This window comes from Bubalus bubalis, chromosome 7 (assembly GCF_019923935.1).
Source record: "Bubalus bubalis isolate 160015118507 breed Murrah chromosome 7, NDDB_SH_1, whole genome shotgun sequence".
In the NCBI taxonomy this organism is placed as follows: Eukaryota; Metazoa; Chordata; class Mammalia; order Artiodactyla; family Bovidae; genus Bubalus; species Bubalus bubalis.
This window is the reverse complement of record NC_059163.1, coordinates 109,812,790-109,824,598: the sequence shown is the minus strand read 5'-3', so window position 1 is coordinate 109,824,598 and position 11,809 is coordinate 109,812,790. Positions and strand designations below refer to the sequence as shown.

Below are 11,809 nucleotides of genomic sequence, written 5' to 3'. Positions count from 1 at the left end.
TGTCCTTAAACAAAACATGGCTCTCTGGATGGGGCACAGTTGAAAGGAAGTATCACATTATTTTTTCTCAATTTCCTTGCATAGTAGAACAAAATGTAAACTATTTGACTTAACCCATCCAAACAAAATTCCATCATCACCATGAAACTTCTCTTCAAAACTGAGCAACACATGAAATATAAGTGGACCTGGGAAAGTTACTTCACATTTCTTTCATGGGTTTTCCTGATAATCATTGCCTGTGTTTTTCCATTTACCCTCAGCTTCGTCAGACACGCTTTACTGCTTCCATAGATCATCCTACGAGAGGTCACAGATCACACAGAACCTACAGAAACAGGAAATCAAACTTCCTGAGTCCACTACAAAACACAGAAACCTGTTTCCTCTTCACATCTCAAATTGGCAAACCTCTGTCTTAGCAGATTCAGTGTGGAAGCAGTTGTCAGAAAGGCTAGAAGGACTTTATCCCCCAATTTTACTTGAGCTTTCTAGCTTCCAACTACTGAAATGAAAGGAGCAAGGCTATTTATCCTGCTTTCTAGTTTATGGAGTGGAGGCTTTGGGCTTAATGGCCCTATGCACACTTGGACTACAACTGAGGATGAGAACTCCCAGAAGAATGCGACCTCTGCTTCAGTTCCTCCAAACAAAGGACAAAGTCTCCAGGTGCTGCCAACCCCCAAGATCACATCAACTGAGGTGGCCACAGCTCCTGATTCCAGCACTTCCGAAGACAGTCTTCTGAAATCAATACCACTGCCCTCAGAGACAAGTGCATCTCCTGAGGGTGTGAGAAAACAAACTCTCACACCCACAGAGAAGACAGAAGAAGGGATGCTGAAGTTACAAACGCTTGCCCTCCAGACGGAATCTACCCTCAAGTTCAGTCCTAAAGCAGAGTCAGTGATTCTTTCCAACTCCACCCTGAAATTTCTTCAGAGCTTTGCCAGAAAGACGAATGAACAAGGCATTTCTCCAAACTCAGTTGGAGGCGTGGGAAATCGATCGCCACAGGAAACGTACCTCAGCAGAGGTGACAGCCCTGGAAGCCAAAGAACCAGCAAACAAAAATCAAGTTTTGAAACAACTAGAGGAAAGTAAGAAAATTCTTTTTTTCCCCCCTTTCTAGTGATATGGTTTATAAGATTGCAAGCTAACAGTTAAACGGTCTGATTTCCAGACAGGATTTTATGTTCAAGATGAAACCAGATCATATGTCAGTTAGATGAGGGAATTGAGCATTACCTTATCTTAAAAGGAAAAGCTGAACAAACAAAATGCAGCAATTTGTTTTAATTGAAGTGGTCCAAGTTACTAAATAGAGGTACTTTAACTGGCGATGGTCGCTAACCCTACAGTGTAACCCTACAGTGACTTGTTAGTTAACTCACATCAAGCATATGCTGGTTGTGCTCAGAATTACATCCACAAGGTGAAAGAAAAAAATGTCAATACGGTTAACGTGTGAACAGATTTAAAAATTGAAACAGCCTGGTGCTGTGGAAATTAAACAGTTATCAAGAACAAAGCAAGCAGAGCTGGGTTGGAATCCTGGCTCCCGTACTGTCTGGATCCTTGACTTAAGCAAGTCAATTGATGTTCCTGAATCTAAGTTTTTTCATTTGTAAAATACAGATAGGAAATACAGATAAAAATTCCAACTTTGCAGGATTATCATGCAAGATTTAAATTAATGAAATGTGCTTAGACACATACTTCTCACAGAATGGGTGCTCAAGAAATCATATTTTACTAGTACTGTTATACTGAGTTATGCTATTATCATTAATGTGTTGATTAGAAAGGCCAATTTTTCAAATTGATTTTGATTTAAAATTAGAGAAAATTTGATTTGAATTGTTGAAACAAAATAATAAAACAAAGCTTAAAACAGTATCATTAAAGAAAACTTTTAAAAGGCCCAAAAAAACAAGAACAAAACACTGAGAAATGCAAGTCAGTGTTCTATCTATTTAATGTTCAAAATTATTTCTATGTTTGGAATACTAGATGTTTAGTATTATGAAATTAAACTTTCAAATACCTTTTGCTTATAATAAAAATGTAAAGACACCAAATAATGCCTTGGAAGCTTGAGTTAAATACCTGACTATATAAACTAATTTAAGTTAATAATAGCAACTTACACCTGCTATATGAAAGGCATTGTGTTAATGATATAAAGATGTTCTTGATATAAAGATGAGGACACACTGGGAATATAAACCAATAGATTTGTATTTATTTAATTTCATTTTCACTGTATTTCAAAGGTTATAGAATTTTTTAAATATGGAAGTAAATGTGATTTTAACTAAAAGCATTAACTTGGTGGAATGTAGAACATGCCAATGTACTATAAAATAAATACTACAGATTACAAAATGTTCAACTTGGGATGGATATACTTTGTCTATAACAGACATTTTAACAGATATAAATTAAGCTTTCTCATGCTTATGAACAACAGAATATGGACTATCAAATAATAGTAAAATGTAAACTATGGAGAGTCATAGTCACTTATAAAATCATCTCTATTAATATTTTGTAATATTCTGTGATTTAATTTTTTTAAACAAGTTGTATAGAAACCTTAGGCACTCATAGAAAATGACTTGAACTTTTTAGAGATGTGTGTCAAGAGGTTTCAATAGATTGTAAATACAACCAAAAGAAAAAGGGAACAGTTCTAATTAAAATAGTGCTTAAAGTTTTACATGGCATATAGAAATGGCATACAGTTGTTTCATAATTAGAAGTAGTAATTGATAACTTGAATACTAGATACATGCTAATTGTTTTACCCAGAGACCTCACTGTCAAAGCTTATGAACACCTACTTATTTTTATATATTTTTATATATTACAAATCACCTGATGATTTTTATATATTGCCTATTATGTGCCTAACATTGTACTGGTCTCTGGGGAAATAGAGAATTTTTAAAATAATTCCTGCTTCCAAGAAATATTTTCTATAAAAAGTAACCACCAACATGTCTCAGATTTTTAAAAATTCAGTATATGTTAGGAGGAAACAAGACATTAAAGTTGTAACCTGCTGAGCAGAACTCCATCCCTTGGATTTTCCAATGACAATAATCTTATTTCTGGGGCTTCCCAGGTGGCTCTGGAGGTAAAGAACACTCCTGCCAGTGCAGGAGATGTAAGAGATGCATGTTTGATCCCTGGGTCGGGAGAATCCCCTGGAGAAGATAAAGGCAACACACTCCAGTATTCTTCCCTGGAGAAACCATGGAAAGAGGAGCCTGGCAGAGTACAGTCCATAGGGTTGCACAGAGTCAGACATGATTGAAGCGACTTAGCACACATGTACTTAGAGGGTCTTGAACAAACTTCAGGAGACAGTGGAGGACTGAACAACAACAACTTAAGAGTCTACATCCTGAAGTCGTTCTATTTCATTTTTTTGGCTGAACCATGCAGCATGCAGGATCTCAGTTCCCTGACCAGATCAAACTCTCTGCATTGGGAGCACCGAGTTATATACTACTGGACCACCAGGGAGGTCCTGAAGTTCTCTTTTGGTAAACTTTTCATTCAGTCCCAGACTTCTACTCATTAAGCCACGCAATTGATAATGGTATGAGATAAATGAGATAGGCCCATCTCTTACAGACACAGCGCTGACGAAAAGAAACCTTAACAAGGTCAAAAGAGATCTTTCATATTTTATTTGATTAACAAACAAAAATAGTAGCAAACACTTTATGGTATTTTCTCTAGTACTATACTGAGTGTGTGTATGTGTGTGTGTGTGTGTGTGTGTGTGTATATATATGAAAATACATAATTTTCAGTCCTTTAAACATCACCGTAATTCTATGAAGAAGATTCTTTTACTATTTCATTATGGAGAGGTTAAGAAACTTAACTAGGGTCACTTAGCTAGTAAATTGCACAGCAAAAATGCAAACCCAGGCTGACTGTCTTCAGAGACAAAGCATTCCATCCCTACGTTATACTCCCTCAGCAAACACAGTCTACTACCCCAACTGGAAAAAACAAGTGGCCAGTATATTTCCCCACTTCTGAGGCTTCAGTGGCTATTCTTTGCTCCATAACAGAGTCCAGATTTGTTACCCAGTCAGTCACACAATGCCATCTTCGATCTGGCTCTTGCCTATCTCCCCAGCCTCATCTTCTGTCACTTTCTGGCCATTAAAATTTGTAGTTTTCTAGTCCACAGTATATTGTTTGTTAAACCCATCTCTGGTCCCTGTTTGTACTTCTGGCTAGCATAGTCTTATTTTCCTATCACCTACTTCTTTTACACCTAATAATAATACCTCCAGGAAGCCTTCTCAGTCTGTCAGGTGGGCTCTCTGACTGTACTTCAACTCTGAATTCTTCTTTTGCCACACTTACAGTAGTGTATTATAAGTATATACGTGATCTCCTTGCATTTAGGGACATATTTTCATTGCTAGTAAAATATTTGGTTTATAATACGTACACAATATTTAATGAACTGACTGTAAAGTTTATGGATCTATATGTAAATATATAAACAAATCCTTCCTAAAGAATTATTATTTCTGTATAAGAACACCTGATTGGGGATAAACTCATCTTTAGGTTTTGGGGTTTTTTCCCTAATACTCTTAGAATTTTATAGTGATTCTACTTAAAAGGAATACTTACATCAATAGAATTTTTCTGGCATATTTTTGTCTCATCTTGTATTTTGTCTCATCTTAGCACCACAGAACTCCTGGCCCCACTAGAGTTGTGGTTTCCTGTCTAGCACAATGGAGGTTGGTCAGTGACCAAGCACTTTGAAACAGGCAGGATAAAAAGGAGAAATTAGAATTAGTGTATCTATGCAGTGAGCCAGTATTTGCTGAGGACTAATACAGGCTACAGTTCATGGGGTCTCAAAGAGTCAGACATGACTGAGCAACTAACACTTTCAACTTTCAATACGTCCCCAGCATTGTGCTTGTGCTGAGAGTAAAACAGTGAAAACAAACTCCCACCTGTTCTGCCCTCATGGAACCTGCAGTCCAGGAGGGCATGGGGAGGAAAAAGAGTGCATCACAAATACTGATGTGGAATCAAAATGGTGATTGACATTCTGGATGAAGTTCTTAAGAATATGTAACAGGGTGAGTGGCCTACCCTGAGCACTGTGAGCCTCCCCTGAGAGGATAGTAGGTAAAATGAGATATCGAGAGGCATCGACTGCCTACCTAATAACTTCTCTCACAATCCCAACGCCTGCACGTGTGTACTTGAATCTTTATCTCAGTGAATGATAGTTCCATAACTGGAAACCTTTGGTATATCTTTTACATTTTCTCCCCTGGCCTTTATATAATCAATTAAGAAGTCTCAGTGTCCTCTCCAACATCCTTCAAACCCCTAGCCTCTCTCCACCTTTACCATACCATCCCATTCTTACCACCATTATCCACCACCAATCTCTTAACTTATCCACATTTCCACTCTTGCCTCCACACATGTGAGACCTTTCAAACTTTTTTATTGAATAAATTTGACATAGAACATTGTATGTTTGACACAGAGCTCGGCTCCTCTGAGTCCCTCTGTGCCCGGCCGCCTGCTCCAACCCAGGTGCCGCCAGGGCCGGGGCCACTGCACCCACACTGAATCCTGATTATTTTAAGCTAGCTCTGGAAATGGTTTCCCTTGGCAATGTTTGACTTAGGAGTAGCCATGTGACCAGCTTTTGACCAAAGAGACACCTGGGAAGAACCATGGGGGGACCTCAAGGAAAAACTTCCCTACTCTTGACACTCAAGGTTTCTCTTCTTCCTCTAGACATGCACTCTCTACTGTGATAGCCACTAAGCACAGGTGGCTATTTAAAATTAAATTAATTAAAATTAAGTGAAATTAAAAATTCAGTTCCTCAGTCATACTACTAGTTACATGGTCAAGCACTCTGTTCACCTGGAGCTAGTGGCTGCCATATGGGACAATGTAGACACAGAGTATTTGCATTGTTGCAGAAAGTTCTATTGGATAATGCTGTGCCTGGATATTTTCAGTTTGGATTTGATGCTGAAACAGTGGTACCCATCTGAAAAACACTGAAAGGGGCTAGGGATTGCAAGTGAAAATGGAGATATCCCGAGGTTTTGAAAGATTGGCTTCCCTGATAGCTCAGCTGGTAAAGAATCTGCCTGCAATGCGGGAGACCTGGGTTCCATCCCTGAGTTGGGAAGATCTCCTGGAGAAGGGAAAGGCTACCCACTCCAGTATTCTGGTCTGGAGAATTCCACAGACTGCATAGTCCATGGGATCACAAAGACTTGGACACGACTGAGCGACTTTCACTTCACTTCAAGGCATTTAAACTTTAACTCAGGTTAATGAATTTCATTGAATGTAAGACTTCATATACTGTGATGCATTATCTTATGTATTAATAAGAAAATATGACATTAAAATTTTTAGATTTATCTCTCAGAGTTTTATTATATATCACTTATGCATCCTTGAAATGAAAATATAAATAAAACTGGTTTAGCTATTTCTAAGGCAGTAACAATACCTACTGTCTGACCAATAGTGACTAAAAGATACCATTGATTTCAAAACATATTCCTGATTTCAAAGATATGTGTCTTAAAAATCGGTGAAACTTGGTATTTTGCTCACATGCTCAAATTCACTTGGTAGCTTTCCATACCTATAGAATAAAATTATAAATCCTCACTATGCACTCTGGGTCTTGCTCATGACCCCCTATCTTTATGATCTAAATTTCCACCATGCTCCAAGCTCACTCCACTTCATTTTCTCCACAAATGGGTTTCCTTCTGGTTACTGACCATGTCAAGTTAATACGTAGCTCAAGGAAATTTCCTGTTTGCTCTTGATAGAATGCTCTAACTTCAGTATTTTGAAAGATGGATTCCTTTTCTTCATGCAACTCTAGCATTGATGTCCCTCTTTCAAGCAGACCTTCTCTGACAACCCAATGTCAAATTGCCATCTTATCACCTTTACTTTTTTCTTTAAAGCATTTATTTGAAATTACTGAGTTTATTAATATAGACATTTGTGTATTTTATATTTTTCATGTCAAAAATACAGCCTATGATAATAGGAACCTTGCCCTTTTCAACTATTATTCTATTCAACTGCTAACATAAGTGCCATGCACATAGAAAAAGCCAAACAAAATTCTGTGGAATGACTGCTTATTGAATGGATTTGGAGTTTGAAGCAGAGATCAAGGCTAGAGACATAAGTTTGGAAAATATGAGAACTATAAAAATATGGATAATCAATTGAGGAGTTTTCTCTCTCTCTCTTTTTTTTTTTTTAATGAAAAAGGAAAGGGAGAGAAAGCAGAAGTCAGAGATGGCCCTGAGAGTTTCCCACTCTCTTGTTGCCATTGTATTTTATTTTGCATAGAGAATGGCCATAAATATTGTAAAATGTTAATGAAAAGCCCAGAAGGGAAAAGTTGAATATGAAACAAGATGAATACTTTATTTGCTGAGTTTACTGGAAACTTGATTTATTTTAGAATTTCATTTGTTTATTCTTTCTATAAGCTATATAACTTGCTTTAAGTACAAACAGGTGGCCCAAGTTAAATAAATTATGATTTCTAGTATGTTTAAGGGCTTTCCTGGTGGCTCAGTCAGTAAAGAATCTGCCTGCAATGCGGGAGACCTGGGTTTGATCCCTCGGTTGGGAAGATCCCTTGGAGGAGGGCATGGCAACCCACACCAGTATTCTTGCCTGGAGAATCCCCATGGACTGGGCAGACTGTGGCCCATGGGGTCACAAAGAGTCAGACACAACTGAGCGACTAAGCATATCACAGTATGTCTAAAATAATAAATACTACAAGTCTTGTATTAATTAGACCACTTGTAAATAGAAATTTTAAATATAATTTAAAAATTTAATGGTTTAAAATCACAAAAACTAACCATCTAATTAATTCTATTGCCTATCATAATAAGCATTTTTCTGCTTAATTCTGTAAATTATGAGGTTTTAGATGTGAAAAATCTGGTCAATTAAATTCAGATAACATCTTAGTCCATTCAGGCTGTTATAACAAAATAAAAGACTGGGTGGCTTATAAACAACAGAAATTTATTTCTCAGTTCTGGAAGCTGGAAGCCCAGGAACAGTTGCTAGCATGGTCAATGAGGGCTTTTTTTCAGGTTCCTGAGTTCTCATTTTACCCGCACATGGTGGAAGGGATGAGGGATCTCTCTAGGGCCTCTGTTATAAGGGCACTAATACCTTATACCTAATAACTCCCAAAGCCCCCATCTCTCAATACTATCATAATGGGCATTTGGATGTCAACAAATGGAGTTGGAGGGGGACACAAACATTCAGTCTATAACACGTGTTGTTTGCAAAGTTCTTATCAAAGGCCTAGTAGCATCCAAGGGGATTATTCTCACGTGCTATAAATATCTAAAAGGAAACACACCATTTATATCCTTGAGAAATAAATGTATCAACTACATTATTGCCAGGGAAAAATACTAAAGTATATTCTGCATCTCAATTTTTTCTTGTTAATCATTTCCTTTTATTTCTTTGATATTTTTACTCACTAAATTGCTGCTGAATATATAAGTACATATTGTATGATACATACCAGATTTTAAGGAGTGCTTATATAATCTAGGTGATGATATGAGAAGTGTTTGTATACTTTGTTTACTTAAATATGAAATTAATTTAAAAATGTGTTACTTGGAGGGATGCTAAAAGAGTCAGTTTACAGGAACAACTGATTTAAGTACAGCATTAAGCATCACAGCATCTATTAGCCTGCCTTTCCGGAGTCTCTGCAGTTTGCACAGTGGGAAAGTCTGACACCTACTGGAGTAGAGTTTACAATATCCCTGAAAACACTCAAGTCACAGGATGGGGAAAAGAAACAACAATAAAATAAAATCAGGAAGATAAAACAAATGTATGAAAAAAAGTTTAAGGTACCTTTAATGATTGCTACTTATAAAAATGCATATGTTATGCATATCTAATTCAATGTACCTCTTAAAAATGTTCTATTATTGGCTTTAAAACTTGAAAAATAGGTTTGGTCCAAAAGGCAAACTCCATGCACATTCTGGGAAGGGGGCACCCTCAGCTCATTCTCCTAAAATTTTACACTGAAAATTACTATTATTATTATTATTGTATATACACAATAATTTGTGACTCTGAGCATATGTCATTAAAACCTCAATTATATTCACTACATTGTGCCCACCATGGAAGGCAAATCAGTGGTGCCTGACAAAAGACTTTCATTGCAAAGGATGGTATATAAAAGGTTTTTTTTTTTCTTAAAACCTAAGTTAACCAGAAAATTCAAGTATCAGAAATTTCCCATCATCTGAGATTTTCATGATTGCCTCTCAAGATCTGTTTCAAATATTTCTATGATTCTTTTATAAAACTAATACTTCTATCCCAGTTTAAATATTATACAGACTTTAGAAAATGAATGGGCTATATAAAGGTATTACACTAAAATAAAATGAACCACAATTTTTAAAATTTGAAAATAGTCATTTTCTTAAGGAGATTATTATCAAGATGGACTTATCTTTTGGACTAACTGCCAAAACTAAATATAAAATGTCTAATGCTTTATTTGTGTGTGATTTACATAATAAGATCTTTTCACTAAATATAAATGCTTACTTCCAAGTTCTATTAATATTTCTTTCACATTGTATATTTCCTTTGGACTACTTTCTCTTTTGTAACTGGTGCACTACCTATAAATCCTATATAGTCTATGAAATTCTCCAGGTCAGAATACTGGAGTGGGTAGTCTTTACTTTCTCCAGGGGTCTTCCCAACACAGGGATGGAACCCAGGTCTCCTGCATTGCAGACAGATTCTTTACCAGCTGAGCCACAAGGGAAGCCCAATGAAAATAAAGATTCCTATAAGATTACATAACATTTGGGAAGTATTTAGGTTCATGTCTTCTTGGGACTATAGAGACATCTGGAATATATTTCTTCTGAGCGCTAAACTTCATCATATGCAGTGAACCACAACAATAATAATCTTCTGTATTGACCTGATATACATAAGCATTTACAGTTAAGATGAATTTATCAGGTCATTAGAGAAGAAAAAGGAGCGATCTCTACTAGTGTATGAGGCAGAAAACAAAGTGGGAGATTTATACATACATATATACAGCTATATATATATATATATATATATATATATATATATAGAAGTCATTCAGTCGTGTCCGACTCTCTGTGACCCCATGGGCTATACATATAGCCCACCAGGCTCCTCCGTCCATGGGATTCTCCAGGCAGGAATACTGGAGTGGGGTTGCCATGTCCTTCTCCAGGGGATCTTCCCGACCCAGGGATAGAACCTGGGTCTCCCACATTGTGGGGCAGACGCTTTACCCTCTGAGCCACCTATATAGGTATCTATCTATTCCTTTCATAAAAATATCCTATTGAACTCTCTGAATCATGTAGTCGTTAGCAGCAGCAGCAACTGTTTTAAATATATTAAGTCATTTAATCTCACAACAATTTGTGAGGTAGGTAACATTATTAAATTTATTGTAAATACACAGTCTCCCCAAGTACAAAACCTTATCCAACTTCCAAGAGAAAATTACATACCCTTGGCTAGTTTATGGTGGGAATTTTGCTGATTGACTTTGATTTCTAGTGTATAGTCTCAGGAATTGGTATTTTCATGGTATTGTGTCAATTCAAATCACAGGGTGTGAATATAAACATTTAAACATTGTCTTCTATGAACAGGATGACAAGCAATTTATTAATCTGAATTTTAAGGACCAGTATAAATACATTACATTAATCTTTTTAGATCGGTGTTTTCTATTTCTTAAGAAAAATACTTGTCATGGTCATTATTTAAATGAATCCTTTGTTGCTTCAGTCCGCTCTCGATTCAGGATAAGAATGGATATGTGTGGGCCATGGTTTGGTCAGTGTGCGCAGCAAACGGCAGTGACCAACTCATGGAATTTTTAATTTAGTGTTTTCACTGGCTCCTTGGAAGACTGGATTTCTAAAATGTTTCAGAATAGAACGACTGTTTATTTACAGTGCTTTTCTGAGTTCATTAAGCACAAGACTTCAAGTTTTCTGAATCAAAATAGAATCTTCTTCTATCATTACTTTTTTAAGTTCTGCAAGTGCATCTCATGTTCCTAAATAGCCAAAGATGTCTGCTTTTCCCTCAAACAAATCTTTTACCTATTAACTTGGAAAATCCAAAGGATCAATACAAGCCCTTCTCAGTACATGTCGCTACACAAAAGCAAGTGTTATTACCCTTAAAGAGAATCCCAAATGCAGTCTGCTGTTTGGAGGGTTAGGACCCCATGGAAAGCTCAACACTTCAAAGAAACTGCTCTCTGTTTGCCATAATCAGTCTGGAAAGGTACAAAAGACGTCTAGATTTAAGCAAAATGCTTGTCTGGGATCATTACATTGCTTTTAAACTTGCCTGTCACCATTTCACCATGCTGGATTTTATATTTTAAAACTTATATTTTCAAATTATTCGGTTTTAAAATTATATTTACATATTTAATATCCCTTAATGAGCTTATTTCATTGGTAGCATAAAACCTAATTATGAGTCACACCAGGGACTCTTTGGCTGTGGATAGTTCTCCCAATTTACACTGGATCAAAGATTGCTGGGCCATGAGCAATCTACTGATCTGCTTTTTTGCCTACTACACTATTTTAGTCATGAAATGGTTTTACTATTTAGAGTTTTAAACAATCACTTGCAGGTGATG

At 36.6% G+C, this 11,809-nt stretch overlaps 1 protein-coding gene across 3 annotated transcripts in view; it reads left to right on the top strand.

Annotated features, from left to right (window-relative positions):
* The first annotated feature begins 351 nt into the window (after positions 1 to 351).
* The window catches only part of MMRN1 (multimerin 1), a 75,953-nt gene continuing 64,495 nt past the window's right edge, over positions 352 to 11,809 (top strand). For 2 of the 3 annotated variants that reach the window (XM_044946228.2, XM_006066275.4), the window contains exon 1: positions 352 to 1,100. In XM_044946228.2, coding sequence (XP_044802163.2) covers positions 511 to 1,100 — 590 coding nt within the window. In that variant the 5' untranslated portion in view covers positions 352 to 510. The remainder of the gene's footprint in view (positions 1,101 to 11,809) is intronic. The other variant, XM_006066274.4, reaches the window with a different exon arrangement.